The 15,082-nt window shown below is 60.2% G+C and overlaps 1 protein-coding gene across 1 annotated transcript in view; it reads left to right on the top strand.

The window, feature by feature from the left end:
- Positions 1 to 15,082, top strand: part of CROCC2 (ciliary rootlet coiled-coil, rootletin family member 2) — a gene marked incomplete at both ends in the record, with an annotated part of 51,980 nt that overhangs the window by 26,301 nt on the left and 10,597 nt on the right. Inside the window, 9 exons of the mRNA XM_084893085.1 lie at positions 1,909 to 2,022; positions 5,147 to 5,290; positions 8,294 to 8,511; positions 9,026 to 9,185; positions 9,879 to 10,046; positions 11,583 to 11,907; positions 12,109 to 12,290; positions 12,697 to 13,152; positions 13,344 to 13,496. Coding sequence (XP_084749211.1) covers positions 1,909 to 2,022; positions 5,147 to 5,290; positions 8,294 to 8,511; positions 9,026 to 9,185; positions 9,879 to 10,046; positions 11,583 to 11,907; positions 12,109 to 12,290; positions 12,697 to 13,152; positions 13,344 to 13,496 — 1,920 coding nt within the window. The remainder of the gene's footprint in view (positions 1 to 1,908; positions 2,023 to 5,146; positions 5,291 to 8,293; positions 8,512 to 9,025; positions 9,186 to 9,878; positions 10,047 to 11,582; positions 11,908 to 12,108; positions 12,291 to 12,696; positions 13,153 to 13,343; positions 13,497 to 15,082) is intronic.

Raw genomic sequence — 15,082 nt, 5'->3', positions numbered from 1 at the left:
CACCATTCATCTACCTGACTATTCATCCATCTATCTGATTAGCCAGCCATTCATCCAGCCACTCTTCTAACCATCTTTCTATCCTCCAGATATTGATTCAGACCCTGGACATGTAAAAGTTACCCTCTGAGTCCAGGCTCTTCATTTTACTGTGACACCATGAACTATTCACTGTTCAGTGAATGGAAGGACAAGTAAATGTAGCACATGTGTTGTCACACAATGTGATAGGACTCTCGGGTGTTGGCACAAATTACAAACCACAGGGGATGGGTTCCAGTAGCAGGAGTCACCAAGGCTTATTGTCAGAATCCATGCATTTCTAATTTTATTCTCTCAACATTCTGAGGTACATGCTCTTATTAGCCCCATTTTACTGGTGAGAAAAGTAAGGTTCACAGATGGTGACCACCTTGCCCAAGCTTGCACAGCACACTGGGGTCTGTGCTCTTAGCTGCTCCACTCTTCACTTCCTGAGGAGAAGAAAGAAGAGGCTTTGTAGCTGTGGTGGTATTGGTGGAGGAAGAGTAAGACTGTAAAGGAGGAGCAGGAGGTGGTTGGGGAGGGAGGGAAGGGAATTTGGAGAATGTCTGAGGATGGCACAAAGGATTGTGCAGAAACCCCGAGGTTCAATGATTCCTCAGAATGATCTAGAGAACTCAAGAAAGTGCTACACTTGCTAGTATGATTACAGAGTTATTTAAAAGACACAAACCAGGACCACCCCAATGAAGAGTCATGTGAGATGAGGTCTCTCCCCTGAAACCAGGGCACATCACCCTCTGGCATATAGGGTAGTCCAGGGTTTTCACTGGCATCCTCCTATAGGTGTAATTGACAGAATCACTGGCCACATGGTGGAACTCAGTCCCCACACCCTCCCCGAGGCTGGAGATCTCAGTGGCTCACAGTCCCAGTGTTCTAATCCATGACTGATGGGGCATGGCCACCCCCTCCCCAAACTGTCAGGCAGCCATGAGTCACCTCTTGGAGTAAATTCAGGTGTGACCCCAGGGCCCAGGAATAACAAAGATCCTCCTCTTTTGGTGAATTCTAAGGGTGTAGAGGCTCCTCCCAGGACAAAAACAAAACAAAACAAAAAAACAGACCAAATCTTATTATGAAAGAGCCTCCCAGAGATGGCTGTGCCCAGAAGAGCAAATAGAAGTACACATTGCTCTCCCGCCTTTGTGACACAAAAAGTCTGACAAGTGCATGCTTTTCCAGGCATCAGTCTATGTTGGGAGTCTTTCCACATCCGTATGCTCAGGATTTGCTTATCCTTCTCATAGCCTCGTAAGGTTCTCAGATGCATTGTTTTGTTGGCCCCCATCGGCAGACATCTGGTTTATTTTCAGTTTGTTGCTGTTCTGAGTGATATTATGAACAATAACCAGTGACCCTGTGCAGGTCATCTCACATAGGTGCCCGCAGGTCTCCAGGCCTCCTGCCCTCCAGAGACCCATGCACCTGTGACTTTGATGGTCATTGACGAATTCCTTCCACCTTCTGCAGCCCTGTGGGGAGCGCTCACCTGCGCCCCTCACCCTTAGTGACACAGCATTTTCAGAGGTTCAGAATCATTAGGGGTCCCCACTCTGTGCTCTGTAGGAATTGGTGACTGGAGGGGTTGGGGGGCTCTAGGGAGAAGGGTTCTGTGAAGCCCCTGAGCTGCGCTGGGAAGGAGCAGGTGCACGGTGGGGAAGAGGTAATGCACCTGGTGGGGTGGGGGACTGCCTGAGTGCAGGCACGAAGGCTGGACCATGTCATATGGGGTAACAGGCTCCCACCCCCTCCCCAGACATCACTGTCTCTGGGGTGCCGCCCCTCCAGAGCAGGGATGTAGAACCCGGAGCGTGCTGCATCCCGCCAAGGGCTTCAGCACCCAGTAACCCCCTGTCACACCAGGCCCTGTCTCTGAAAGAAGCAGAAAGGAGCCTGCTGCAGCAGGAGCTCTCCCGGGCCACTCAGAGGCTGAAGCAGGTGCAGCAGGAGGCCCGCGGCCAGCAGGAGCAAGCAGAGGTGAGCCCTGTGTGCCCCCATCAGCCAGACTCCAGGCACTGGCCTGGCCACCTGCAATGCCCAGAAGGTGCTGGCAGAGCCCCAGATACACCCTTCCCACCTCATCCCAGGTATACACCCCCCTTGGTCCCCCTCTGAGCCTGTTTCTCTTGGGTATCTCCAGGCTTTTTGCTGGGAGGGAACATTGTCTTGTTGGGAAGGAAAGGCTGATGAAGCCAGTCCCTGCCCCCACAGAAGGCACCAGGGACTCCACATAAGCCAGCATCAGAGTGGGCAGAACCTAGGCCTGTGCCCCCAATCCACTGGCCCCAGCCTTGCCTGTCTGTACACTTGAATACAACTGCAGGAAATCTGACTCGCTGGAGGGGCCCCTTTCAAAGAAGAAACCAAACCAGAGGAAGGACAGCCACGGAAAATCCCATAGAGCCTAGAGTGAGGCAGCCACCATGGGCTGGGAGAGACCCCAGGAGGCAGCTGCCTGCCCTCGAACAGTGGACAGAGGCCCACATGTGCCTGGAGACTGCTGCAGGCTGCAGCTGGGGTTACGTGGGGCCCCTGAGTGCTCTTCAGGAGCCCATGTCTAGGGCAGGACAGGCAGCAGCAACTAGGACTCTGGAGAGGGGAGGGGAAGCAATTATGGGGCCGTGTCCTCACCCCATGGATGGGACTGAGCACCCACTGCCATTGCTGGCAGGGTGACCTCAGCCCATTTATAAAGTGGGCAATGTGGAGGCACAGGCCCACTCACAGGAGGAGGTGGTCAAAGCAAGGTGATAGGAAACAGATGGAGAGGGATCTCAGGAGCGCTGGCTGCACTTGGGGTCAGACAGCTGTCCTGGGGCTGGCCCTGAGCAGACACAGGCTGCAGGTACCCTCCAGGACCCTGAGGGGGACACAGCTCCACCTCTAGCCGCACCCACGCAGCCTCACGGGGCCTTTGTCCCACCAGCCCCAGTCACCTTTCTGTTCCAGTGCTGCTCTTTCACTTTTAACCTCGGTGACCCCTGTTCACGCTGGTCCCTGGCGTGTCCTCGTCCCAAGAGCACAGTCACATGCTCCCTGGCCTTGAGTGAATGACTCAGGAGTCCAAGAATGAGTGCGTGGACCAGTGTGCTCTTCCCTCCTGGGCTGCAGGGCAGAAAGGCCTGGCTGGGAGGCCATGAGTTCACTGTGGCCTATGGACAGGGGGCAGGGGCCTGTGTGGTGGACAAGGGGCTGCTCTTAGGAGTTGGTTGCCAGGGTGTCTCTGTCCCCTCCTGCCTGGGGAAGATCTCCGGCCCCGGCACCAGCACTCAGGGGAGCCTTGCCCAAGATCCTCACTCCCTGGATCCCTGTCAGGCTCTGTCCCACCCCCTAGCAGATGGCCCTTCAATGTGCACAGCCAAGAGGGGAGTGGGGGGCCCTGGGACTGTGTCCTCCTTCCTCCCCCCCCCCCAGTTGCTCCTTTAACCCTCCCCTCAGGCGGCAGGAAACTAAGAAAGCCCCCCAGACCCTGGGAACTCCCCCAGCTCTCAGGGGGTCTCCCTCACTCTGGCTGTGTGTCCCCTTGGATGGCCTGCCAGCAAGCAGGTCCTTTAGGGAGCTCATTAAGGGTTCTTTGCCACCTTAGCTTGGAAAATGAAAATGAAAACCCACTGAGAGCGGGGGGAGGGAGAAAGGCCAGCCAAGGAACACCAGTTGCAGGCCATGTAAGAACAAGCCCGGCGGGGGGGGGGGGGGGGGGGGGCGCTCACGGAGACAGAGCAGGCTCCCTCACCAAGAGCAGAAGGCGTGAGCCCTGGCAGGTTTGACTCAGTGGTAGAGAGTCAGCCCACAGATCGGAGGGTCGCTGGTTTAATTCCTGGTCAAGGGCACATACCTGGGTTTCAGGTTTGTTCCCCAGCTCACAGTCCCCAGTAGGGGTGTATCCAGGAGATAACCAATTGGTGTCTCTCTCACATATCTCTCTCTCTCTCTCTCTCTCTCTCTCTCTCTCTCTCTCTCTCTCTCTCTCCTCCCCCTTTCCTTCTATTCCCTCTTTTTAGCAATGAAAAGGATATCCTCAGGTGAGGATAAACAACAACAACAAAAAGGAGCAGGAGGCACGAGCTGATAGAACCCAGCCCACCAGTGCCCTAAGCAAGGGGTGTGGCATGGGGTGTGTGTCCCAGAGATGGGTTCAGGGCAACTGAGGGGCTCCCCTGCCTCCTAGGGGAAGGAAGCCTGTGAAGGAAACCCTCAAACTACCCTGAGTCCCAGTACAGAGGCTGGGCTGGGTGGGCCTGGGGCACAGGTGAGCAGATGACATCTTTGCTCTTGGACAAGGAGCTGCCTCCTCCCCGTGCCCATCACTTAGTGTCAGGGAGGAGCATCTTGGGTGCTGTGGCCACAGGAAAGCACACTGGGTCAGGCTGAGTCCTGAACGGATGTCTGGCCACCTGAGCGTGGCCTGTGGTCCCTGCAGGAACGGCCCTGCAGGCACTGTGAGTGTCACCTGCCTGTTTGAAAGTTCCGGCTGATGGAGGGGTTCCCGTGGTCACCTCTCCAGGAGCCCTCCCCCAGCCACTGCCACGTCCGCTGAGGGGTCCAACCTTCCTCCCCTACACTGATGGTGGGACCCCAGAGGCACCTTCCCTGGGACACCCCAGGCTGAGGGTGCTCCTCCTGTGCCCCACAAACCCAAGAGGGCAGAGGCTCCGCTCCTGGTGCAAATGCCAGCCCCTGCCCGGCTGCAGGAGCCCAGATCCAGTGTCTCTTTTCATTTGCCAAGCAGCCATTCCTGGCCGCTCACTATCCAGCGCAGTGGGCCTGATAGCAATGATTTAGGCAGGAGAGAGGTCAGTGCTGGATAGCCCTGCTCTGGCAGCCTGGGGATCCCAGAGGAAAGGCACAAGGGACAATAGGGTCAGCCCCTTCCCCTAGGGATGCCCTTGGGGCCTTTGCCCCCACCCTTCACCATTGTGTCCACTCTGGACCTGGCATGGGTGGCACTGGCTGTAGTCAGGACAAGAACCGCCTCCCAGAGCCCCAGTCCCTGCTCTGGCCCACACCTGCCTTGTGCTGCCCATCTGGTCCCAGGACTTTGTGTGGCCCCCGCCCGCCATGGGCAGCCCCTTGATGCCTCACTGGCTTACTGCTCCCCCAGGCCACAGTCAGAGCCACGGCGGCGGAGCTGAAGGCCCTGCAAGCCCAGTTTGAGGAGGCCATCTCGGCCCATCAGAGGGAGACCTCGGCTTTGAGCCACAGTCTCCGGAAGATGGCGGCAGAGCGGAGCAATGCGGGCAGAGAGGTGAGAGGGTGCCCCGAGGGGAGTGAGGGAGGTGCTAGGAGAGGTGAGAGAGGGAGTACCAGGAGAAGGGAGAGAAGGCAGGTGACCTGGGGGTGAGGAGAGGGAATTGGGCCATTAGCCTAGAGACCCATCCATCCAACACGCTGTGGGAAGATCCCTGGTGAGCAGCGTGAGGCATGGACCCCATGGAACTGAGCAGGGGGTGGTGTGAGGCTGCCCTGGGGTCTCCTGGAGCAGAGAGGCAGCAGGGGTGCAGGGTGGGCCTGCCTGGGCGGGCATGGCCCCAGGAGCCCTGTGATGGTGCCCTGGGTGGGGACAGTCTTGCGCAGGGTGAGCAGGAAAGGCCCCGGAGGCCGGCGGAGCTGGGCAGGCAGGCGGATCTGGGAGGTGTTTCTGAGGTGGGTTTGACAGGCTCGGGCGCCTGGGAGAGGAGGGCAGGAGGACTCGGGATTTGAGCTGGGGGAGGGTAAGCTGGCGCCCAGGTAGGGCGGGCAGGCGGGGACGAGGCTCTCGCGCGCGTGCACCCTGGGCGGTGTGCCAAGGCTGGCAGGCGGCGCTGGCCGTGCGCATGCACTAGCCTGGAGGCTCGGCGGGGGGAGCGGGCTCGCCCTCCCCCGGCACCCGGGCAGGCTGGGTGGACGGAGGAAGAGAGCGTGATTTAACATGACAGGCTGTTTACTTTGGCCCCCAAAGAGAAAGGTCTCCTTTCAACAGATTTCAAAGTCAGGCCGGTCAGCGACCACACGGGGAAACAAAATGAGGTTTTAAAACTGGGGGCAGCGGGGGGAGGAGCTGGGAGATGTGCAAGTTCAGGTTCTTGGAGAGGGGCCTCCAGAAAGGGAGCGGGGAGATGGACAGGCAGCCCGGGGGGTGAAGGGGAAAGAGGAGCATGGAAGCGCCCTCACAGGCGCCAGGCTGGCCAGAGTCGCCATGGAAACCGTAACATTTTCACAGCCCTTAAACTGGAGGCACATACAGGCCTCTGGCAGCCCTGACTGAGTCCACACATGTGTGCGTGCATGCACACATATGAACCCACTGCATGGCTCACACACATGCACACGCCATACCCCATGCACACACATGTACACAAACAGTGACAGTGTGCGCATGCATGTGCGTGCACAATGCACACGTAAACACATGTGAACACCATGAAATGCACACATACTAGTATGTCCAACAGGCAGCACATGCACTTACAGGCTCATACGCAATGCCATGTATGCTCACACATACTTGTGTGCAGTTGCACAACCACATGGTCACCATGCTGCATGCACACACACGTGCACACTAAGCACGCATTTGTGTTGGCATGTGTGCACAAATGAACATGCCACACGCAGGCCAGGGCCCTCAACACCCCTCCCTCTATGCAGAGCTCTCAACCATCTCCCCGCAGGAGATTTCAAAAGAGGCTGTTTATACAATTTTTAGTAAAGAAATAATTATTATAATCACGTTAAGCGATTTGGCTGTAAAATTCCTGTAAAAGGGATGGTTGTTCTCGGGAGGCAGAGGGAGGTGGGTGGAGGTGCGGGGGAGGGCCCTGCATTTGTTTTGCTTGTTTTCATCTCCTTGTCCTGGGAAAGGAAAACAGCTTCTTTTGTGATGGATAGGCCCTTTTGCTGGTCCTTGACCTTCTGGGTGGATTTCTGCTGAGCTCAGCGGAAAATGCTCTACACAACTTGTGGCTCCCACATGTGGGGGGTGGGAGGGGAGCGAAGGGGGGGCTCAGGCCCTTCCCAAAAACAGAACAACAATAACAGCGGGCGGGTGCAGGAGCCAGGCCGGCCGGGGCCTGGACAGTGTCCCACAGAAGCAGCCAGCAAAGTGGAGTTTGCTCTTGGCAAACCGGCGTCTTGACATGGCCCAGAGTTCCTGCGGCTTCCCCTCCCTGGCATATCCCGCTAGCTTCCTCTGTCTTCTCCTTGGGGACATGTGAATTGGAACAGAGCTTTCTACAGTGTCCTGGTTATGGCCACAGCCAGCAAAACACCAGGCGCCCGGCAGAGCCCCCACCCATAGCCTGGGCATTGAGGGCTGGGCTGCCCCTTCCCCAAGCCTACACTCTCCCCCAGGCCCTCCTAGCAGGGCTGAGCCCAGGCCTTTGTGCCCCAGGGTGAGTAGGGTCCCTGACCCCCACCTGCACTTTGGTGTCAGCAGGCTCTGCCTAGAAGCCCTGGTGTAGGGCCTGGCACAGGAGAGAACAGGTCCTGGTTCCAGGTGATGGGTGTCCCACCTGCAGCCTCTGCCCCTCCCTGGTCAGCTCCCTGAGGTGCAGACTGGGCGTGGGAGCCTCCAACCATGGGCCTCCACTGCCCACCTCGAGTTTAGGAGGCTCACGCAGGGGCATTCCATGCAGACACAGCGAGAACTCCCTGCCCGAGCAGCTGGACAGCCTGGCCCAGTGGGCGCTGGTGCCAACGGAGGATTCCAAGGACACCAGAGACCCACCCTCCCCACTGCCTCCAGTTCTGATAGGGGACCGGTGCGCAGGGGTCAGGAACCTGGGCCACGGACACTGCTGCCCACACCAGGGCAGACAGTGGACCTGGGTGCCACGCCATTACTGAGGGAGAGAAGTGGACACCAGAGCCCAACAGGTGGCAAGGGCCATTGGGCAGTGGGTACTGGGTGGGGACCGTGCAAATGGGTGGGCAGAGCCGTGTCCCATGCATGGAGTGTACATCGACCCTGGGGTCCAGGGAGGGAGCACAGGACAGGACCAGAACTAGGAGAAGTCACCTGCCTGGGCTCTGGGACTGGCCCTGGGGAGTCACCTGCAGCCACAGGTTGGCAGAACCAGACTGTCTGCTTCTGCAAGCACTTGGGAGATGGGGCCAGCGGGACACTAGCACTGCAGACCGGAGCCCGAGGCTGTGTGCTGCCCGTGGCTGTCCCTAGAGCAGCAGCTCTGCCTGCTGGATCCATAGCTCCTGACACACACCCCCATCCGGGCTGGGCCATGGCTCTTAGAGCTGCACGCTCCTCCTCCAGGCCGAGCAGCTGCGGGCACAACTGGGGGAGGCCCAGGAGGCGCTGGCTGTGCTTCGCAGGGAGCTGCAGGGCCGTGAGGACAGTCTCGAGGGGCTGCGCAGGGAGGTCGTGGCGGCCCACCATGCCCTGGGTGACGAGGCCCTCGAGAAGGACATGCTGCAGCGTTCCAGCGCCGAGCTGCGGGCCGCGGTGCTCAGGGCAGAGCAGGAGAAGGCCAGGTATGGCTCCACCATGGACTGGCTGCAGGGAGTCCCCCTCGCCCCAAAGCTCCCTGCCCCCAAGCCGTGGTAGGATAGGGGTTTCCTACTAAGCTGGGCCAGATGATGGTGGGGGATATACCCGGCAGATCCAGGGTGCCAACTGTCCATCCAGAGTGATGACTGTTGGCCATGAGGGGTCACCTGGACACACAGACCTGTCCCTGCCCTCAGGGAGTTCCCCTCCAGCAGGAAAGATGGGCCCCAGTGGCCAGTGGGCAATGGCTGGGGCTGGAGGGAGGGGAGTAGTGGTGAGAGGGGCTGGAGACATAGAGAGGGCCAGGACATCTGGTCACTCAAACCCACTGAGCCCAAAGGTGACAGGCAGCCCCAAGGAGGCTGGGCTTTGGGACACCTTAGGCATGTCTCCATAGAGTGAGGTGAACAGCCTGCAGGGTAGCCTGAATGGTAACCATGGGAGATGCCAGAGCCCCCGGGTGGCTCCCCAAGCCCCAGCCGATGATGCTCTACTCAGTTTTCAGCGGTCCAAGGAAGAAAAGGAGCAAAAGCTGCTGGTCCTGGAGGAGGCCCGAGCCGCAGCCCAGAAGGAGGCTGGCAAGCTGAGGGCCAGCCTGCAGGCAGCAGAGCAGGCCCAGTTGGACACCTGCCGGGACCTCCAGGAGCTCCGCAGACAGGTGACCAAGCTCTCTGAGCCTCACACACACCACCCTCCCTCTCCCCCCTCCCTACTCCCCCCTTCCCACCAGGGCACCCAGGGCTGCAGGGCAGAGCTCGCAGACTGGCCTGCTGTCTGTGCCCTTGGAGCCACCAGCAGAAGGGCCCTGCTCAGACTCACAGGGCTCCTGGGTGGGTCTGCCCTATGGGGCCCAGACGACAAACCTCAAACCGAATGGCCTAAAACGACCTTCTGAGACTCATGACCCCTGAGGGTCAGAAATCCAGCCTGAGGGCACAGGCGGGAGCTTGGCTCTGCCCCTCAGCACAGACACCCTGGGGGAAGCCTCCACAGCCGGGGCTTGACAGCAGAGACGGGGTCTCCTGGAGGCACCTCCTCGCACATGTCCAGTGGCTGATGCCGGTGGTAGGCTGGGCCACCAGGGCTAATGTCGAGCTCTGAGCTCTGAGCCCCACAGGGTCCTGGCCCCCGGGTGGAGGTGCCAGGTGTCTGTAGAGTGGCTGAGGGTGAAGGTCTGAGCGTACTGCACAGACCCCTGTCCAGAGCTGGACTTAGCCTGAGCGTCCTCAAGTGTGGGGAGCTGCCCGGGAGGGAGGCTTCTTCCCAGGACACGTGAGCAGAGGCAGGAGTGCAGGAGGCTGCCTATGAGGGGACGTGGGCCCCCATCAGTTCCCCCCACTCCCACCCCCAGGTGAAGATGCTGGAGACCGAGAACCAGAGGAAAAGCCAAGAGGTGCGCCAGCTGCAGGCCCGGTGCACACAGGACTCGCAGCGGCAGCAGCAGAGCTGGCGGGAGGCCCTGGAGCTGCAGAGGCAGGCGGCGGAGGTGGACGCTGCCTGGGAAGACGCCCAGAAGGAGGTAGAGGGCTGAGGGGCCCCAAAAGGGGAGGCAGAGGTCCAGGGCCGCCCAGGCCTTGCATTCAACCTCATTTCATCACATATTAGTCAAGGACAGAGTCTCACCCAGGTGAAGAGCATTCTGAGCCTGGGAACAGGCACGGGGGACTCTGGAAACCAATTTTCCAAGAGCTTCAGGTCTCTGAGCTCACACCTACACCCAGGCTTGCACATGTGTACCACACCCCGACACCTGCACACACTGGCACAAACTCTCCCATGAGCTCTCCCCAAACGCCTGCACACATGTCCCCACACCCTACACCATGCACTCTGCCGTGAGCTCCCCCCGCCAGCACACACAGCCCCACACCAGCTTGAAAGACCCTCTGTTCAGGCCCAGGCCCCGCCCCTCAGGTTCTGTTTGCTGCGGGCTGCGCTGCCCACGGCCAGGTGGCCTTGGACCCCCCACACACAGCCTGAGGTCCCCCTGAGCCTCGGCCTTGTGTGGGGCTCCCGGGTTCAGACCCAAAGTCATGTGCAGAATGGCTATTACCAAGCACCCACCACACCCAGAAACATGGTTTACTTCCCATGGCCCACGTGACCCCTGTGTGACCTCACAGCCCCTCACCTCCATCTGTGAATGGGGTCCTTATACTGTGGCCACCCAGGGAGGGAGATGAGATGAGGCCCACCTGCACTGGCGCCAGGCCTCCTGCCCCGGGGGTTACAGTCTGGCAGGGGCTAAACAGCCTGGAGCTGGGGCCTGGCTGCCTCCCCCCAAACCTGTGCACATTCCAAGGGGGTGGGGGGGTGTCCCCCGTTTATTGCCCTATTCACTCACCTTGTGTGAATGGAGGACTGGGGACACAGTCAGGCCATGACCAGGGTCTGCAGCAGCAAACAAGTGGCCTAACTGGGAGTGGGGAGATGGGTAGCAGCAGAGGGACAGCAGGGTCAGGGAGGGCCCCTCTCACCGGGGCTGGGCCACCCAAAGAAGAAGGGGGAAGGTGACCCAGCAAGGATGGTGAGGAGAGGGGGCTGCCAGGGGCTGAAGTGAAGTGAGAGGGAGCAAGGGAGGCCCAGCCAGGGCCGTCGGGGGAGTCACCCAGCGCCTCACTGCCGGCCTCAGCCTCCGTGCACTGTGTGGGGTGGACGACATTCTATTTTTCCGCAGTGTTATCCATTTGGAAGTCTGTGGTGGGGCATCTGGCACCCTGAGGGTCCCCAACTCTGGTCTCAGGTGACACAGCCTTTGCTACCACAGGTCCTGAGAGGCAGACAAGTAGGGGCTGGCTGCAGGAGGTGCAGCCCAGAGCCACGGCCCTGTCTGGCCCAGGTTCTCATGAGGCCGCTGGGGGCTCTCTGCTGCCTCTCCGAATGTACTCCGTGGTCCTGGGGTGCCCTTCCCCACCAGGGCTCAGGTGTCTTCCCTGACAAACATGGGCTGTGAGGCAGGGCCTTGGTCCCTCCAGCTGTGATATGCCAAAGAGGGGCTGTGGCAAGAGGTCCTTAGTATCCAGCCTCCATCTGAGCCCCCACGGCCCTGCCGCAGGTCCTGAGGCTGCAGCAGGAGCTGGCGGAGGTGAAGCAGCGCCTCTGTGAGAGCCACGGAGCTGAACAGAGCCTCCGGACTGAGCTGCACGGCGCCACCATGAAGCTGCAGCAGGCCAGCAGTGTGACTGACAGCCTCCAGGCCCGCCTGGACAGGGCCCACCACCGCGTCCAGAGCCTGGAGCAGGAGCTGGCCCGGGCAGAGGGTGCCAGGCGGGACGCACAGGGCCAGCTGAGCCGGCTCTGGTCCACACTCTGCTGCGAGCTGGGTCTCCGAGCACAGAGCCCCTCTGCCTCCCCTAAACGGCCCGGCTCCCCCACCAAAGGTCAGTAACTTTGGTGGCTTCGGGGGGCTCCTCTCCCAGGCCCTGGCCACCCCCACCCCTCCCTGGGCCTCACACTGCACCGCAAGGGCCTGGACCCTGTGCCCCACCCCCAGCTCCCTGTGGGTGGAGACAACAGAGAGAAAGGGAGACAGGGCACCCATGTGTCACCGAGTCCCTTCCCTCAGCCTCACTGTCCCACAGGTGTGGACGGTTCCCAGGGTCGCTCTGGGCGGCACAGTGCCAGCCCCCCTGCCAGGTCCCGCTCACCAGTTCGGTGGCCTTCACCTGCACCAGGACAGCACGGCCCAGACGTGGACGTGGCCGCTGTGCAGGACGCCCTGAGGGACTTCATGCAGAAGCTGCGGGATGCCCAGCGGGAGCGGGTAAAAAGGGACAGAGAGGACCTGCCCTGAAGGCTCTGAGAGACAGGAGGGGCCACTCTCTGTGTGCTGTCCAGCTAGGTCCAGGGCAGGGGTGGCCATCCCCATGCCTGTCTCCTAAAGAGTGTCCCCAATGACCTCCCACAGGGGACCAAGCTCCCAGCATGCCACCCCAGGGGTGCCCCTCCTGACCGGCCAGGTGGGAAGGGCTATGGGAAAGACTGATAGTCATGGCATGGCCTATTCCCCCACTCTACGTGCATACCCCAAACCTAGACATGCAGGCACAGCCCCTTCAAGCCCTCCCCAGGGCCTGTCCTGAGTGCTTCTATAATGCCCACCAGACCCCCAAAACCTCTAGCTCCCCCCTCACCCCAGCCCTGCCTGCTGATCTTTGACCTTCTCCCAGGACAACTGGTGTGCCCAGGTCCGCCACCTGAGCTGCTGGCTGAGAGAGGTGGAGAGGGAGCGTGCCCGAGCCCTACGCCACGTGGGGCAGCTGAAGACAGCCCTGGCCCAGGCCGAGGAAGGTGACCCCCTTCCCCTCCCACTCCTGGGGGCGCCCCAGCACACCCGCTCCTGGCCCCCACTGTGCAATCCTGGGAACAGCTCAGGCGTGGGCCATGGGGTAACACCAAACCAGCACCCCCCTGAGCTGGGGGACAGCACTTCCCGAGACTGTGAGAGGCCTCCCTCCATGCCATGCCCTTCCTACCTGGGCTTCTGCACTGGCTGTGCCCGAAGTTGGAGCCTTCCTCCCAGTCACAGGGCCCATCCCCCTTCCCCCCCTTGGGTCTCTGCCCTCAGAGAAGCCACTGCCCTGCTGGTCACCCCACTGCATTTCTGTCCCTCACCCCATCCGTGGGTCACCCAGGGAGCCAGGCCCAGGGCCTGAATGTCTGGAAGGAAAGGCCTGAGAGAAGGGTAGGCTGGGGAGGGGTCTGGGGTCCAGGCCTTGAGCCTTGAGGGAGGAGCAAGGTTGTCAGTTTCCCAGCCTATGAGATGGGAGGGGCGGTCCCCGGTATGGGAGTCCCTAAACCTTGGGAACCAGGCAAGCCACCCTGCTTGCCCACAGGCTGGCGCCAGGCGGAGAGGGAGGCGGGCAGTGCCCAGGCCACAAGGGCCCTGCAGAAGGAGGTGCTTCAGAGGCTGGAGAGGAAGTACCTGGCGAGTGTGCAGGCAGCAGGCCAGGAGAAGAGGCGGCTCCAGGTGGGGACCCAGGGCTGGGAGAGGAAGTGGGGGCTGAGAGGGCTGCTGGGGAGGGGAGGTTTCAGGTCCCTGTGGGCAGGTGACCTCAAGGGATACTGGGTTCCCACATAGCTTATCAGGGCTGTCCCTGCAGGGCTGTATTTGAGGTGGTCCTAGCTGTTATTTTACAGATTGGGGAAACTGAGTCCTGGGCAGAGAGGGAGTTGGCCTAGGTGGCAGAGCCTGCCAAAGGCAGACCAGGGGCAGACCCCGGCCTTTTTCTGTGGCCACACCAGCAGATATAGGGTGGCCCAGCCTCGGTGTTCTCTGTCTATGGGGTGAGGTCTTCGCTGCTGTGGGACTTTTATTTTTAATCTTCATCCAAGGAAATTTTATTGGTTTTGAAAGAGAGAGAGAGAGACATGGATGTGAGAGAGAAACATCGACCTGTGGCCTCCTGTGCGCACCCCGGCCATGGATTGAACCCACAACCTAGGTATGTGCCTGACCCAGAATCAAACCAGAAACCTTTTGGTATACGGTTTGACCCTCGAACCAACCAAGCAGCTCACCCAGGCCTGTGGGACGGTTTTTTACCCACGTCCCTCACACACACAGCAGGCTGCACAGGACGGACTCAGTAAATGGCCCCAAGTGGGCTCTGCTGTGAAGGTGGCTAGAGTCTGCGGTTTCCAGGGGAGAAACCTGGGTGCAGAGAGGGGCCAGCCTGGGTGATGGCCTGGGTGAAGGGCCTCCCCGTCACTACCAGCCCGGCCCCAGAAAGCTGAGGCTCCTTGAGGACCTCGGGACCATGGGAACAGTGTGCTTGGAGCGGAGCACTGGCCCTTGGGAGGCCCTTGGGGACCAGGGTCCTGGGCCTCACCCTGGGAAGTTGAGGTGGATGCGGGCAGCAGAGCTCAAGGGACTTGTGGGGCAGGACACAGGTTCTCGGCCCCATGAGTGCCACTAGCTGCATGTCACGCCTCTCCAAGTGCCCTGGATGGATGGGGAGGGAGAGGGATGGCCCTACAGGGGAGGGGGCAGAGAAAGCACGGAGGAGCTCAGCCCAGAAAAGATTTGTAAGACCAAATGTAATTTCTGTTTCAAGAATCCCTCCAGCCGAAGCAGCTGTGGTGATGGGGGCGGGGGAGAGGTCATCCCAGGGCCCAGGTGCCTGCTGAGTGGTGGCAGGACGCGTGAGGTGTGAGGGTCCGAGGAACCAGGAGAGGTAGGGTGGGACTGTGTTCCATTTTACACATATGTTCACATGCATGCGTCCCATGCACTTTTGAAAGTAAGTTGAAGTATACCTATTAAATCCACCGTTACCAACACAACGCTCCTCACTGGATCTCTCCTGAATTTATCCGGGCTGGGAGTGATGCGTTGAATTTTCCCACTGCGATTTCCCTGTTGGCAACCTCTCCTTTACTCCAAGGGTCTTTGATTTGTGGATTTTTACGGCATGCTCTTCAGAATTCCACGTTTCTCGCTGCGCCAGCCTTTCCAGATCTGGAGGCCTCTGTGCCCGGAACCGCTCTGTCCTGAATTCCACTCCACCTGATACGGCACAGCCCACTCATCCCAGAGGCTCTCCTGCCCTTCCC

This window comes from Pipistrellus hanaki, assembly GCF_964339955.1.
Source record: "Pipistrellus hanaki genome assembly, chromosome: 8".
Lineage (NCBI taxonomy): Eukaryota > Metazoa > Chordata > Mammalia > Chiroptera > Vespertilionidae > Pipistrellus > Pipistrellus hanaki.
The sequence above is the reverse complement of the archived record's forward strand: the minus strand, read 5'-3'. Positions and strand labels throughout refer to the sequence as shown.